Here is a 17,010-nt window from a genome sequence, read left to right as displayed (position 1 = left end):
TTTACTTGTCTTTTTTGAGATTTTCAGTATTTTTTGTTCTTTTATTAAGCGATCCATTAATAAATAAATGTAGGTAAAATGCTTGTTATTTTTACTCACTTTTTACTATATAAATAGTGCGCAGGTAGATACTAATAATAATTTTAGCTTGAAAGCATCGAGCAGATCACTTTGGAGAAGGCATCTGTCTATCTCCTGTGGTAGCTCAAAGTTGTAAGAATAAGCGAACGAGATGGATATAAAATATAGAAATAAGAGGAGATTCTCTTTGCATTAAGTTTATTTAAAATATTTTTTCTATTCTTAATTTTATTATGCACAATTAAAATAGCTAAGTAGCATCTTTAACGTCCGTCAAGCTGGTTCACATGGTCGGTGTATTCGGTGGTCTATCTATGTCGGTCTATTTAACTTAATATGATCTGCAATTGGCAACATAGTCCGAATCTACGCACATCTCTGATTCAGGGTGGAATGACAGCCCTTCGTCACATTTGAGCAGGCGAGGCTGCCCATGCAGGCACGCTACGTACTCATTGCAGCTGTCTTTGTACCTGGAAACATGGTGAAACATAATTAAAAACTTGAAACATTCGATCTCAGATAGGATTACGGACGCTACGGAGCAACGGACGGAACGGAAACGCTGGCATGAGTACCTACTGAGTAGGTAGGTATTCTAGACTGCCACGGGCCTTTTCAAGGCGAGAGTGAATACTTGGACTATGACAGGGCAGGTAATATGATGTACTATCGTGGACTGCATCTCACTTAATAACATACAGGGTGTGATTGCAGTCAAAGTATCTGGCTTGTCCTTCATACAAATTACAAGAAATAATCAATTCAAGTCCTTAGATTATAATCTAAGTTCAAGTTATAAAAGTTTGCAATTAAGTATTTGCTTACCTGTATTTGGTTATTTCGTCTGAAGGGCTGCCATCTTCTTCCAGAGCTAGTGCAGGACACGTGTATTCAGCCAACACTGAAAATATTTTAATAAGTGTTTCAATTGTGGTACCTAGGTAGGATACCTAAACTAGACAGATGGTCAGATTTATCATTTCGTCATTTTTAAGTATTAAATTATTAAGCCCATGGATCAAGCCTGTTTGGTCACTTACAGTCAGCCTTGCATCCTGGCACGTTCTCAGGCCAATCGCAGGTGCTAGTGGCCTCATTGAACACCAAACCTGCTGGGCAGTCCATAATGTACGCTACTCCTGCTTGACACATTGTATATTTGCTACAATCGGACGTGGGGTACATTCCATATTGGTCAGGGCATTCTTCAGTTGGTTGAGCTATTTCTGTGAAAAATACAAAATAATAAAGATAACAAAGTTATCAAACGCATTCAAACTAATATCTACTTAGATTTTGAAAATATACCGTAAACATGATTAGTCTATAAAAATTGGTATCGGAATCAAAGTCAGTCATTAAGTATTTAGGTAGGTAAGTAATTGCGAGTATTTCCGTCATAACAAATCTGAATCAAAATCTAAAACGAAATTTGTTGTCTCTATCTTTTTATCTCGAGAATTCGTCAATTCTAGAAGAGAGAGGTTCCTAGAATATACTAGGTACATAATTTTATTACTCGTACTTACGTCTAACTGCGTTGCTTTCGCATACGACTTCTGAAGGGTAGCCGCAAGGGTAGTCCGGATAAGTAGCTGCGGAGTTGAAATGAAGACCACTGGGGCAAGTGTTCATTACTGCTATGTATTTCTGCAAATAAAATTCGGCTGTTTAATCAAAATTGGCTCAAGAAAATATATGGAACCCCAGCCATGAATAGCCGTAGGTTCTTTGTTTAATACTTGAATATCTTAGTAGTATTTTCTTACCCTGCACTCCACATAGTTGTCACAATCTCCTGCAATGCCGTAGTAGCCATTAGCGCTTGCACATTGGTAGTCTAATAACTGTCTTGGCTCCGTTGTGTCATACACAGGTGGGGACACGTAACGTGGCTTCGGTTCAGCTATAACTGTGACAGGAGATTCAGTCACGACAATGGGACGAGGTGCAGGTCTTGGAGTTAAAACAACTGATCTTGGCTTTTGTTCGATTACTCTAGTTGGGATCGGGGTTTGAGTCACGGCTATGGCACGAGGTGTAGCTCTTGGAGCTAAGACGACAGGTTGTGGCTTTGGCTCGGCTACTATAGCTGGGATCGTAGGTTGGGCCACTACCAAGGGACGAGATACAGGTTGTGGAGCTACAACAATTGGTTCTGGCTGTGGCTCGGCAACTTCAATTGTAATTGGAGGTTGAGTCACTGCTAAGGCACGGGGTGTAGGTCGTGGAGCTAAAACAACAGGTTGTGGCTTTGGCTCGATTACTCTAGCTGGGGCCGTAGTTTGCGCCACTACCACGGGACGAGTTGTAGGTCTGGGAGCTAGAACAATTGGTTTTGGCTGTGGCTCGGCTACTTTAATTGGAGTTGGAGCTCGAGTGACTGCTAAAGTACGGGGTACAGGTCGTGGAGCTAAAACAACAGATTTTGGCTTTGGCTCGATTACTCTAGCTGGGGCCGTAGGTTGAGCCACTACTAAGGGACGAGATACAGGTTGTGGAGCCAAAACGACAGGTTGTGGCTTTGGTTCGGGTTGAGTCACCAATACAGTGCGAGCAGGTGTAGTTGGCCGTGTAATGACTGGTCTTGGCACCCTCCGCGGTTCTGGGGCTAGCGTCTTTACTGCGACAGTACTAACTGGCTCAACCAATGTAGCTGCAGGTCGTTTTTCTTCTATATAAACAGGCTTGGGAGCAGGCGCTCTGGTAGGCATCAAAACGCGTCTTTGTGATAAGTTTGGCTGAGCAGAAACGGTGGTAGTTTGAGCAGAAGGCACATTATTGGTGTACAAAGATATAACTATTGGTAGCTGAATTTTTTCTTGTGTTGCAGCTGGTTGTACTTCTACTGCAGGTGTCGCAATAGGTTCTTCGTAGTAATATTGTTCAGGTTCTGTTTCTACGGCGACTGGTATCTCAACTTTCTCCGTCGCAATTGGTTCTTCGTAGTAAGTAGGAGCTGTTTCTATGGTGACTGGTATCTCAACTTTCTCAGTCGCAGTCGGTTGCTCCTCTAAGACTATTTCAGTAGGCGCTGAGTTAGGCTGTAGGTCCCAGTTCCTGCTATACCCAAAGTAAGATTCCGCAGCATGCACTATAAATTGAAGATAACAATACATTGGTGGCTGATAAATAACAATCAGAATTAACAATAAAATAGCTAGTGGCGCGGACATCGTCCCTTACCATTTCTTGACAGCAGTGGTAGTAGTAATACCAAAATAAAATTTGTCCATAACATGTTCACTATTTTTTAGGAGACACTTATCTTCGAAGGAACTGTAGACTTGTACTGATGTCTATCCCTCACTTCACGAAAGTTATATAGTAAATTGTTATCAGTCAACATAATATTGTCATCTAAAAATGGTAATTAAAATACTTATCAGATCACATATTAAGTATGTGACAATTAAAAATCGATATTTTATCGGCTGTACTGTTTTTTCAAATTATATTTGTGGTTTTTAACAATGAACATTCTTCATTGACTTAGTTCTGATGAATCAATTGCATTCTTTACTTAACAGGTTAAAAACCAGTTAAGTTTGATCTTGTTACACTAGTGACTAGTAGCAGAGCATTGCATTATAATAGTCATTCTAACGCTCCATAGTTCACGCCTAAGTAACATTTTGCCAGTTACAGGTTTTGGTATACCTAATACTGTTTTAACAGAGTTTTTTTTAAGTTTAATACTTAGTTATACAGGATGTTTGGCGGAAGGTTAGACAAACTTCGTGGGTGTACGCGAGAAAAAAAATTGTAGCAGTTTTTAGGTCAAATTTTGGAAAAAAATAAATGAAAACAAAAATATCAATAAAAAAAAAGTAGTTCACTTAGGGTCAAATGGGCGAACTTGTATTCTTAAAATGACCTCACCCACGAAGTTTGTCTAACCTTCCGCCAAACACCCTGTATAAAATTTTAGTTCCATCAGTGGTAGCATTATGGATTATTATCTTCATTGGCACTACACTTATTATTATTCTGTGGCACAACGCGTCATGGTCATGGCCGTTTTCATTATGTGGCTTTAGAGTGGCGGATTTCCCAGCAGGCTGAGTAGACTGAAGCCTAGGGCGGAAAATTATAGGGGGCGGCAGATTTACAAAATTAAAAAATAGGTATACCTACCAGTTTAAACAGACAAATTGGTAAATCACAATTTATTAAATTTTTAGTTGTGTTTACAAAAACACGTTGTTAGCTTTTTCGTTCAATGCGCTTTTTCGGTCTTTGAGCGTAAAAGTATAATTATGCAAGTAAGTATGCAGATTTTATGAACAATATGTATAAGAGACTCACGCCTACAAAGTCCTAAAAGTGTAGCGTTACTACGTTTTTTCCACCTGGGAATCGAACCTAGTACTTCTGAGTTCACTCAGCTCCACACTTAAGTTTATTTAGGTCTGTGATGTTGTAAACAAACTGTGAACAATAAATAAACCATTGAATATTGAACCTGGGAATTGATTTCCGGAACAAGAGAGTCGATCGAACTCTAAATAATACACAAGCGTAATATCAGCGTATGTAGATTCTATTAAAATTTTTGAAGAATTTTCAGTTACAGATTACACCGGCCTTTTCTGAGAACCCAACTCGTTGGAACTCAGTCGTTAAAAATTCTTTCACCATAAAATCCTACATTATTTCTGAAGAGCACACTCGCGGTACGAAGTTCGCCGGGTCAGCTAGCTTGACACATATTTTATGTCGTTACATTCAGAGCAAAATAAATCAATGTAATCTTTCTGTAATTATGCATTTTTGTCATTTTCCGTTAATATGAAAACGATCTACTTTTTTATCCGAGCAACATGATTAGGTGACGTTAACCACATCATTATGATTGTTGTATGTAGGGTACCACCTACGTGTATTTGTCAGGACTTCCCCGGATTTGTTGTAGTTTATAGTGCGCCCGAGGCAGGGCAGGGTTTGTTTTCCGGGCTATAAATTTCAGTCTAAGGCCGATGCCAGGCGATGCACTAAGTTTAAAAAAAATCTTTTTACATGTCCGGGTTCTGGCCTCTAAAATCCGGGGTTTTCATGCGTCTTATCCTGATTGCCAAATTTTAGAGATGGAAACCCTAGTTGTACCTATGCGAGTTGTTCGTAGCTATTGTGATCTCAAAATGAAAATAAATTGACTCTGGAAAGGTATTTTGCCGGAGTTAAAAACCAGACAAGGGTCCGTTAACGAAGGCCCCATGCCCGAGAACTCTCATACATACATAAGTGTAGGTAGGTACGCTGCTCTTGTGTAACAATAGCTTTGGTATTTAAGTATGTCATTATTACGTGTCGTGAGAAGTAGGTACTCGTAATCGATTTTCAGGAAATTTCAGTACTAGATAGCGGCCCCCAAGTATTGAAGTAGTAGCACGAAAGTAGCCGAGAAGAACGCGAAGCAGTTGCCTATGTAATTTGGAATTGTTCCATTCAGCTTCATTTTTATAAAGAACTGCGTGCTCAGTAATAAAAGTTTTTTTGGATTGACTGGACACTGTCTATTTCATTAGAAAATTGAAACTGTTTAGCACAACCTGAGGCCTGATAAAGTGCTAAGTCACCATGTGGTTGCTACGCTATTGACCGCACTGTACCCAGGATCGGGATATCAGGATCATTTTAATCGTGTGTGTGACATTTTCAATGTTGGAGTACCTACATTCGTTCGTTCGTTCGTTTCAGCCGAAAGACGTACACTGCTAGACAAAGGCCTCCCCCAAGGATTTCCACAAAGACCGGTCCTGCGCCGCTCGCATCCAGGCACCTCCCGCGACCCTCACCAGATCGTCGGTCCACCTAGTGGGAGGCCTGCCCACGCTACGTCTTCCGGCTCGTGGTCGCCACTCAAGAACTTTCCTGGAGTATGTACATACGTAGGTGAAAAAAAAATGTTTAAAATTATACAGGGTGTCCCAAAAACAATGGATAACCCTGTAACCATCGATAGGCCTCGCCATGGTCTCCCTAACGTCCAATTTTGACCCCAGTAAAAATATCACCGTTTTCAAGACTTTTAAAGTTTTTGTACATTTTTAGAAAATTGCCACCTGCGATTACTTTTTCTCATGCCATTTCTACAAATGAGGATACTTTTCAATCTAGTTTTTTTCTTTATCACAAGAGATCTATCAAAAGAAAAGATTTAAGTTCAACAAACTAGTTTAAAAGTATGAAAATTTTAAGAAATTGCAAACAAGAAGGAAAAATTAATTCATTGTCTTGCACATTTGATCAGCCATCGTGTAAAAAAAATGTAGGAAGACCATCGTGCCCATTACCTTAAAAACTTCCTTGGTTAATTGAGATTCTGAAAAGGTATCACAAGCTTATGTATTCTGTATTATTTTTATCTTATGGCTACTTGAATAGCAACTAGTATGAAAACTGCAAAAATGAGTTTTTCTCGTAATAGTTAAAGTCCTAAATCGTGTACTAGGGGTTACTACGCGACCTCAGATCACTATGATCTGAGTACGCGACCGACTCGCCCATTATCAGATGCCATGTCGGATTGTTAAGGTACTTTTCCTTATCGACAATAGAGGCATAATCTTTTTTTGGACTGCGTGATGGATAGATGAGCTTTTGTGGCTTTAACTAAGCTGAGCGACGAGTTCATGACAAATTTAAGCGTTAGCAAGTAGGTTTTTCAGTGGCCTTATAAAGTGCCGAATCGTATATAGTGGATGCTACGCTCTTTTTTTGGACTGCGTGATGGATAGATGAGCTTTTGTGGCTTTAACTAAGCAGAGCGACGAGTTAATGAAAAAATTCAGCGTTAGCAAGTAGGTTTTTCAGTGGCCATACAGTGCTGAATCGCATCTAGTGGATACTACGCTACCACTGTTTGAGACTGATGCGTAGAATTAGTGAGCCCATTATAGCATACTCGGAATCATTATAGGTGTGTGACATTCTCAATGTAGATGAAAGAAAATCCATTCAAAAATGATAACCTAAATTTTTATTTAAAAAAATAATTTTTGAAAGCCTTATTTGCAACCTTGGGTCTGTAATAATAAAGTATAATCTATTTTCAGCATTTGACAGTATCGAGGTTCTTTCCCTAACTGCCAGGGTTAGTTAGTTCATTGTAATATTTTTTTAAAGGATTGTGTGATTAGAATTTTACAGCTTCAACTGCATAGAGTAGTAAAAAAACTGGTTAGCAAAGTAAGTATCCAATGACCTGAAAAAGTCGAGTTTCTTTCCCTAACCGACACGGTGGCCACTCCATTCATAATTTTTAAAAAGGCAGCTTACATTATGTTATAGAAACTGTTGACGCTTCACTTACAGAGTGGCGAGTGGATGAATTAAAGCATAGAGACAAGAAGTTTTTGCTATAAACCAGGTATCTCCCTGATCTTATAGAGTAATGAGTATTAGACTAATTAGTGGTTGCTACGTCACCGCTGTTTGGGACTGATGAGTAGACTCACAGTGCCTGTTATGGCTACAATTTGTTTACTATGTGAAAATTCCAGTGTCGAGGATGTTGGGGTACGTAAAGTAAATAAATACAAAATTGATTCAAAAATGATACCTAAATGTTTATTTAAAAAGCCTTATTTGCAACCTTGGGTCTATAATAATAAATTATAATCTATTTTCAGCATTTGATAATATCGCCGTCCACGCAGCGGCCCGAGATGGGGTCGAAGCCGTAGCCGGCGTCGCACGACAGCAGCCGGGCGCGGCCTTCCTCGCACGAGAAGAACGCGAAGCAGTTGCCTTCGTATCTGGAAATTGAAATGTTGGAGGTTAGTGATTAATCTCTACTTACTAATTACTTAAACCTGAAGAGTGTGTTTGCTTGAACGCACTAATCTCAGGAACTACTGTTTTAGATAAAAACCTTTTGGGTTGGATAGCCCATTTACCGAGGAAGGCATTAGACTATTTATCATTAGATACTCTACAGTCAATAGGGGCGGAGCAGTAAATAAAAAATGTTAGAAATTGACGCCATTGGATAATAATAACAATATGAGTCATCAAACAATACCTTAATTAGATATGAATCATCAAATCTATTTTCCATCTCGAATAAGTAGCGTATCAGTTGATTGGTGATGTCAACATGCCTTTTATGGATGGATAGGCTATAAAATAGGTACGAGTAATCCATAAATTCCATAATAGTTCATTAATGAAAAACTTAAAGGTACTATAGTATACATACATACATACACGATCATATATATTTTCTAGTAAGACTTCGCTACTGGGCTGGATATGACCAGTTTATACTGAAAGTAGTTAAAGTTAAGGGGTAACTCCACCATCATCGATTTTGTACTTACTTGTAGTTAACTGGCCCTTCTATAAGTTCACCAATTTCATTTACCGGTGGAGGGGGGCACGTGAATCCCAGGAAAGCTGAAAAGATTAAATATTTTTAAGAGATGACAAATTTTTACTAAATGTGATGACTGGTCCATGATTACCTTTATATTTGGATGACGTCCATGATGTGAGAAGCGGTTCGAAGGAACGAAATAAGGATGTAGTTAGTAAGAGTTATGCCCGTTTTCACTATCAATCCCTAATTTTTAAGTGACCCCTATGGTAACATAGTTATAACAGGCATTTTGTTGTCACCAGGAATTGATGGTGAAAAAGGGCATTAGGCTCTTGTTTCACGGACGTATCATGACGGATACGCGTTGGTTCAGAAACCCAGCATTGTTATGAAAACAAACCATTTATTTTGCTTAACATAAAAACATAGGTAGCAATCACACACTCTAGACATATGCTTTTCCGAAATATCTTACCAGCAGCATTGCAAGTGGACACAGTATCAGGCCAGTCGCAGCGAGCATTGCTGGGGTTGAAGGCCAGCCCAGGGGGGCAGGCCATCTCGACGGCGACACCGTCGACACACATGCGGTAGTATCCACACTCATCTGCTGTGGCCTTGGGGGACGGGAAGAACCCATAGAGGTGCGGGCACTCGGCGCTGGGTTGAGCGGGTTCTGGAAAGTTCCATAAGTTAGCAAAATAAAGCTCTGACTAAGTGACTACTATGGTCAGGCCTTAGGCTACTGTAACTCTACCACGCGGGTCCAATTTTAAGTGGCCAACCATATTCATCTTTGTCGCCTTTGTTATCAAAGCCCAAACACCCAAATCAAAGCCCAGAAACCTAGCCTTAATGGAAAGGTTTCACTATTTTACTTTAACTTTAACAAACATAAATAGTCTGTCTAACCCCATACAAAAAACACCGGTTATGGTCACGGTTAAAATGCTGAAAATGCACTGAATCCAAAATGTATGTCCAAAGAATGATGATGATGATGAATTTTCACTATGGTTTTCACTTAGTGTCCATTGATTCTTTCGTCGTTTTTAAAAATGTTACTTTTACTCACGAGCGATACCACGTCCTGCGCAATCCACCTCCATGGGGTAGCCACAGGGATAGTTTGGCCATGCCACTGCAGGGTCAAAGTGGAGACCGTCAGGGCACTGCATTTCCCTTGATCTGTAGTCCTGTATCAAAAGAAATTTATCTTAAAATTACTACGACTTATCCGTATTACTATACGAGAAGAAAATCTTATACTATACAGGATGTCCTTGTAAGTATGGATCAAACTTAAAGAATTGATTCTGCGACTCAAATGCAACAACTTTCCCCAAGAGAAGGAAATTCAAATCTTCCAAAAATAACATTAATTTAATGTTCATACAAATTTTCTTGAGCAATTAGCCAATTAGAATTAATACTTTTTGTTGTTTGACCCATACTAAGGATACACTGTAGGTTGAAGGTAGTAAGGTAGAATGTAATATTATTACGAGGCAGATATTTCAATCGATTACATCATGTAAATAAAATAATATGTTAAACCTATGTTACAACTGTTATAAGTTGCAAGAAAATGTTTTTATGCAATAACATTAGTAAGATGTTTTCTAAGCGTTCCATCAGCCTGTCATCATTTGCTTTGTTTTTGTAATACCTACATTGCGCATGCTATGGTCTTAGGTGCCTACATTTTATTGAGTTTCCATTGAATGATCATTGTTTGTTTATTTACAATTCAGATCAACGTAATGCCATAGGGAATATTATTTTCCTTTTTTTGGACCAAAGAAATTCCATTCATGCTTAATTGGCTTTTTCCGTCTCTTTTTTTCGTAATCTCATGCCAGCATTAATTAAGATAACGTTTTATAAGAAGGACCTAGTAGAGCCGATAATTTATTGTCTTTATTTTATAGGGAAAACTATACAGCAAACTAGATCGACGAACAATTTAGTAAGAATTACTATTTATTTGCTCAATTATTATGTATCTGAAGAAAACTATTAAGGCTGGGTTGCACTAACTTACTTTAACGAATGTCAAACATCTGTCAATCTCCATACAAAAAACGCCGGTTATCGTTATAGTTACGGTTTAAGTTAGGTGGTGCAACTCTACCTTAATTCTACAAAGTTACTTTACCTTATGTAGTTTCTAGCTAACGAGTTCTTATCATTCGATTGATTTGAGGGTGTAATGTAATTTAAAAAAAAAAAATTCAACTTACCCGACATTCTACGTATGCATCGCAGTTCCCTTCGATGCCGTAGAAACCGTTCCGTGTTCCGCAGACGGGATCCCGTTCTACAGCTATCTGACCGTTGCCTGTTTGGATTCAGTTCTTAAGTTTAATATAAATAAATTAGGCGAAAATAAAAAACAAAATTCGTAAGCACTATCTTTGGCACCACTATGTCACACGTAATTTTTACACATGGTATAATTTCTAAACGTTAAATTTTTGTACTCACACATTGCAACAATGGCAAGAGTAAAAGACACGAATCGTAGCATTTTGATTTTTGTCACTGACCACTCCGCGGTCTCTTTTTTCTTGAATGAGTCTATATGACAAAAGTGCCGAATTATATAGCTTTGCTAAAAAACATTAATTTCTTACTCCTCTTACAACTTTACTTAATTATCGTTAATTAGATACCTAGTCGTTAGTGGTTTCAAATAGTTGTGGCGAGCCGCGATTGAAACTTCAATTGATTAAGTAACAGTATTTTATTATCTTTAACAATTCGTGTAACTTATTTTACGAGTATCTTAATAACTTGGTCATAAAGTTAGAGGTATCCCTTTGTACGCAAGTTCAATTTACAGCACAAAATACCGTAGACCGACGTATTACCTTAAAAAGACATGTAAGGTAACAGATAACATATTACTACGGAGATTTATAATTTTAAACATTCATTTTGCATAGAAATATTTTTGGCAAAATGGTAACTGGTAAATTACACTAAATGACTGGTTGTGACGTCACCAAATACAAGGACGTCTGCATGGTTGATGGGGTTTAGTAGTTTCTTCTTTTCTGCTGAGGTGTCAGAGAGCTGAGGGATTGTTCTAGAGCCTGATGTTCCTTCTCTTCTTTCCTTGCTCTGGCGGCGGCGTTCCTCAGTTCCACTGGGCAGGCGTCGACCTCGTCGGCGGAGACACAGGTGGAGGTCAGGTCATCGAAGGCAGAGTCTCCTCCGCAGGCCAGGGCTCGTGGACGGCCCTCGATGCATAGGAAGTACTTTTGGCAGCTCTCGTCGGACCTGAAAGAGGAATGGTGGTGGTACACTCAATTTGACATAATGAACGGTTAGATTCTAAATCTAAATAACTAATTCAAAAGTTTATGTGTAACGAACATTGGTATTGGTATCGTTCTAGGCGACGCGTCGTGCTTATCGCTATAAATGTAGAGTCGTTTTGTATTTTTATTCAATTAGTTTTCTTGTTTATGCGCTTTACGCATTTTTGAAAGAATCCTTTTAATAAGAATTTACCTATCAAGCGTAGAGTAACGCTTGTGATTGGTTGAACTTTAATATTTAGATTATTTTCTGCCTGTTCTTCGCTAGGGTTTGTATGATCCTTTGAAGACCCAAGTTCCGCGTGAACTGTCTAACTTCATAAAAATACTTAGGTAGGTACCATTTTTATGTAAGCTTTAGCTTGGTCAAACGCCATTGACATTATTCAACAGGTATTGGTGCATCTTACAGCATTCCACCACACTAGTTCGTACGGTCTCTCTAATAAATGATTTATGTTCTATTAGATACAGCGTTCGAAATATTTCCCAAGTTGTTGCAAGCCTAAACCGTAATCTTAATTGCGCAAATAGGATATGTTTACAATAAAATCATACAAACTACAGGTTAGGTCGACTTGGCAATCGCTGGCATTTCTATTAACGAGGTTACATAAGGCAAGGTCACCGCTCATCTGCTGACATTTAGCACCGACTGACCGGTCGTTAAGTAACCAGTTCTCACGTCATAAGTATGTAAATCACTAAATATCAGTTACACATACTTAATACTGCTACTAACCTCTAGTTTAGTCTAGAAGAATAAGCACAGAAATGCTTTCGGTTATTATTAACCAGTTGTACCAGATTTCCATAATAATTAATTGTTATAATGTAATTAAAGGTCAATTTTTTTTATTCATTTTAATAATCATCTTCGAAATCCGTTAATTTATCAGCTTCATAAAACAGTTACTAATTAGGTATAAATAATAATTTATATTTACCTGTAAAATCTGTATCCAGCTGGGGGTCCGAGTTCCTTAGAGATGGGAATTTCAGGGCACCGGAAACCGAGGAAGGCTGAAATAATGTAAACGAAGATTAAAACAACACCTGATATTGTAAAAGTAACAATAAAGTTACAGTAGGCAGCCCTAGGCGTCGTGACGCTTTTCAATTGTTTCAATGTGATAATATTTTTTTGTTTGATTCTTTTCTTTTCAGGAATAGGAAGATTATAGACATTTTACCAGGTAGCTAAGTCTTCAGCACCTAATAATGTGCTAAACAGATGCAATGGAATGTCAGTCGTCAGTTGTTTTTATGCGTTCTCCTTGAAGATAAGTTTTGTAAAGTCTAGTCGTTCCCTCAAAAAGTTAGAGTGAGGTCTCAGTAAAGTAGCCACATCTTTACTGAAACTCAAGGGAAAAGGTAGAAATCATCTATAATTACTTTTAAATACTGGCCATACGTATGTGCAAATTAACCACACGAAGGTATAAATAAAATAAAAACTTTTGAAATATCTGCTCACTGACAGAATAGAATGTCATCCGATCGTCATTTGCTTTTTATGCGTTCTCCTTGCTGGTTAGTTCTTTGAAGATGATGGCCAACTAACCTTCAGCGTCGCAAGCGGCAACTTCATCGGGCCAGTCGCAGCGGTAGGTGTCGGGGTTGAAGGCCAGGCCCTCGGGGCAGGTGAAGTCGTAGCCGACGCCGCTCACGCAGTTTCTGAAGTAGCTGCAGTTCCTTGCGTCCCCAAGCTTGAAGTAGCCGAACTGGTTGGGGCAGTCCGCAGTAGGTTGGGGTGGTTCTGTAATTTTGCGTTAATATAAGGTTTTGTTGCTTTGCTATATGGCACTAACTTGACCTTATGCACTAGAGACAGAGAAGGCCGCATTGAAAAAAAAATGGCGGAAGATGATTCGTTGAACTTTACCGTGTCTTTCTAAATTCAGTCTAGATACAGTGTGAGTCACGTTAAAGTGTACATATAAAAATAGGTCTAGTTTCATCTATTTTCATTTGTACACTTTAACGTGACTCACACTGTATAATTAATTTTAATAAATATGCAAATAAGCCTCAATATTATTCATGAATATCTACGTAAAAACAATGGCCGTTTAAATATTAGTTCTATTTTTTATTTTCAAATAACAAGGAAGAGAGACAAGCTTTTTAGTCAAAATTGTTTGAACCCTAGATTTTGGAATGCAAAATAATAATAGTCTAGCTACTACAATCATCTACACCACAAAAACTTGCTTGACTAAGAATATTAAAATTCTTGGAATTGTCGAAACAAGAGATGATATCAACATCCTCAACACAAGAATCTGCGATGAATACCTGATTTTGCAACGTGCTGACTCATTTTTAGGCATTTACAAAGAATTATTGCTACACCGCACCTCGTACATCTGGTAGGCAAACAAAATCAGTAACCCAAAGCACGAACCCTTTTCAAAATTCGTTACAATTGAATTGAAACCAATACGTGTTAATTTTGTATGGAAATTAGCTTTGTGTCTGTTCTGCGTTGCCTGCACTTCTTATGAAGACTCCCGGCAAATTATTCTGAACATATTTCACTGAGGATCAATCCCACGTTCCTAAAAAGATGGCCTTTACCTTTAATAACCTAGACCCATCAACATTTTGCAAAATTAGTTCAGTGGGCTAGGTGTGAAAACATAACAGACAGAAATCTTTGACATAAGTAAACATAAACATCTTTTCACATAATAAGTAGGTATTATTATGTAGTATGACGATCATATTTTGAACAGCTGAAATATATTGGTAAATAACTGCTATTCGCACTCTTCAGCAACTGTTCAGATGTTCGGGAAACTGCTAACGACCTTCATCCACAAGGTAGAAAATATCTAAGAAGGATTAGAAGACTAGGAAGAAAGAAGGTAGTAGGTTTGTAACTTACGGAGGGAAGACCGCTCAAGGCACTGGTAGTCATTCGGGTACTGGCAAGGGTACGCATTGAAGTTCAGGTTGGGGTTGAACCTGAGACCATCCGGACAAAGTTTCTCTTCGGCCGTTCCGTTCTGCAAGAAAATAATCGACAGGTCAATTAATTTCTGTGATATCATTAATTGCAGTTTGATGACTTGTGTGCTTATGTTTTTGTGTGGTAGGTCGGGATTTTTAATGCTTCTTTTCTAACTGTTCTTTTTTCTTTTGTTTATTGCTACATAATGATACTTTTAGTCACATAGGTTGTGTGGTCTGTGCTTTTAGTACTATACTAGACGAACGTGTCGAACTTTTTATTATCTTTTTTCTAAGACTGCAATATTTTACAATAATTCGAAGAAGTTAATGCGATAGGCCTAGATTTTAAATACAAAAATCCTAGCATCCTTCTCATAAGCTTTATTGATATAACACTACTTGTCACTGAATTTAAACTGATTAAATAAATAAAAAGCCCTTTCTAAGTGAAGAAGAAATGGCAATCTCTTCATTCAAATCTCGAGGTTGGAGAGTCTCTGTTGGCCAATTAACCACGATCTTTAGAAATGAGTTAAGACTTAAGAAGTTCAACTTACAATGCACTCAATGTATCTGTCACAGCTGCCAGACACGGGGTACCGCTCATTCAACTCATGGCAGGAGCCTGCACTCTGACTCCTAGCTGGTTGCTGTTGACTAGCGAACGAACCCTGCTGGTTGCCATACTGCTGGTTTCCAAACTGTTGGTTCCCAGATTGACTGGTCCGCTGGACCTGTCCAAACTGCGCGTACGCTGTGGGAATAAAATGTTCGCGAATTGGTATTTTTGTCAAGGTCAGTGTCAAGATTTATGTTGTTACCCACACGTGAGAATTCGGTTGGCCGTTTTTGCATAAAATTGAAGCACATCGTCAAGGTAACCAAATTTATTTTTGTAAAAAATTCAAGAATTTGGCTATCGTCAAGATAGCTTGAAAAAACCGTTGTTGGAAAAATAACTTAAAATTGTCTCTTTATTGCTAATATAAGGTAAAAGAAAATTTACTTAGTGAATTTTCCCGTAAATTGCGAAGGTCCTAAGAATAAGCATTCCTACATTCCCTTTCCAGACTAGTAAGTTTAATACACTATCGTGCTAAAATGCATGCAAACATCTTCATATTTTATGTTATGTTCGTACGTGTGGGTCTGTCATAAAAAACAAAACACGGTTTAAAATAATACTGCACATGCGATTCGTTGCGCTTTTCCTTAAGAGCCTCAAAATGGCCGACAAACAAATAAAAATAATAAATGTGTGATTATGCAGGTTTTATTTACGAGCTGTGTTATTTTTGGATTGCACTTCTAAATTAGAGGTCATCCGTGATTTATAAAGTAGTCTTCTACAGTTGTGATGATTATCCTTATTTCTTAAGTAGACTAGTATAGTCTACCATATTTATTAGACACAGTAGTACCTAACTAAAGATTTTAATATTTTGAGGTCAAAATACAGATTAAGCTCCAAATGAGGTCTAACGTTTATTCCATTTATTCCAAAGAGGTCACAGACTCAGTTTTAGTTTAAAATTATGCGCATGATTTTATTAATTAAAAATAATTTGACATCGTTATCAAACATCTGTTTCTAAACAATCTCAATGGCTCTACGTCTACGGCGTACTATTCAAGCGTCCATTGTTGTGCGCAAGCGACGCGTGCAGTTAATTAACTTGCAGTTTCCCAATTAAGGCTCTTAATACTGAAGGTATCTTCTAACAAGATAATTATGGTAAATTAAACCAAATAAACAGATCTAAGAACAATGTTTGACTTGGAAATAGTTAAGTATTATTGTGTCAATAATGTCATTGTTTAAATAGTAAATATCCATTACATTAATTAAATAATGTCATAACTAATTTTAGCAAAGGCTACTTAGGTACATCTTACAACCCTAACCGCAATAGTGAGCATGTGCCTACATATAAGTTTAAATTGAAAATAAACATAGTAATTTGTAAGATATTTATGTCATAATATCCTGAAATAACATTAAAACGGATTAATAAAAATGAGAGATTAGTCTGTATTAGACAATCTTCAAGCTAATTACAAATTATCAATAAAAAATGAACTATTGAAAGACGATTTTAAACTAAAATAACTTTCTCTCAGTTAACTTAAGTTACAGCTTAAAAGTTCAACTCACCAACGGCGCACACGCACGCGAAAATCACGAAAGCCTTCATTTCAGCAGGTGGATGCAAACCAGTGCGCTCACACAATGCTACTAACCAACTGAATGGCGCAGCGTGGTCCGTGGAGTCTCGACCTTGGGGACACACCGGTGGCGCAAGGGGCTCATCTGCCGCG

The 17,010-nt window shown here is 38.1% G+C and overlaps 3 protein-coding genes across 3 annotated transcripts; all 3 read right to left on the bottom strand.

Moving 5' to 3' along the window:
• Positions 1–322: 322 nt before the first annotated feature.
• Positions 323–3,358, bottom strand: LOC135086336 (protein FAM186A-like). The gene is made up of 6 exons (XM_063981106.1): positions 3,271–3,358; positions 1,854–3,178; positions 1,614–1,734; positions 1,125–1,310; positions 910–985; positions 323–554 (listed from the first exon to the last, which is right to left on the bottom strand). The coding sequence occupies exons 1-6, from the start codon at positions 3,323–3,325 to the stop codon at positions 413–415; spliced, it is 1,905 nt and encodes a 634-aa protein (XP_063837176.1). The 5' UTR covers positions 3,326–3,358; the 3' UTR covers positions 323–412.
• Positions 3,359–7,656: 4,298 nt separating this feature from the next.
• LOC135081060 (protein obstructor-E-like) lies at positions 7,657–11,064 on the bottom strand. The gene is made up of 6 exons (XM_063975787.1): positions 10,895–11,064; positions 10,651–10,748; positions 9,483–9,603; positions 8,883–9,083; positions 8,409–8,484; positions 7,657–7,844 (listed from the first exon to the last, which is right to left on the bottom strand). The coding sequence occupies exons 1-6, from the start codon at positions 10,935–10,937 to the stop codon at positions 7,715–7,717; spliced, it is 669 nt and encodes a 222-aa protein (XP_063831857.1). The 5' UTR covers positions 10,938–11,064; the 3' UTR covers positions 7,657–7,714.
• Positions 11,065–11,134: 70 nt separating this feature from the next.
• LOC135081055 (protein obstructor-E-like) lies at positions 11,135–17,010 on the bottom strand. The gene is made up of 6 exons (XM_063975773.1): positions 16,847–17,010; positions 15,249–15,445; positions 14,624–14,744; positions 13,298–13,492; positions 12,681–12,756; positions 11,135–11,692 (listed from the first exon to the last, which is right to left on the bottom strand). Exons 1-6 carry the CDS (start codon positions 16,884–16,886, stop codon positions 11,449–11,451), a joined length of 873 nt encoding a protein of 290 aa, XP_063831843.1. The 5' UTR covers positions 16,887–17,010; the 3' UTR covers positions 11,135–11,448.

Source organism: Ostrinia nubilalis, chromosome 2, assembly GCF_963855985.1.
Source record: "Ostrinia nubilalis chromosome 2, ilOstNubi1.1, whole genome shotgun sequence".
NCBI classification, from domain to species: domain Eukaryota; kingdom Metazoa; phylum Arthropoda; class Insecta; order Lepidoptera; family Crambidae; genus Ostrinia; species Ostrinia nubilalis.
Note: the sequence above shows the minus strand (reverse complement) of the source record. Positions and strands in the feature narration are given on the sequence as shown.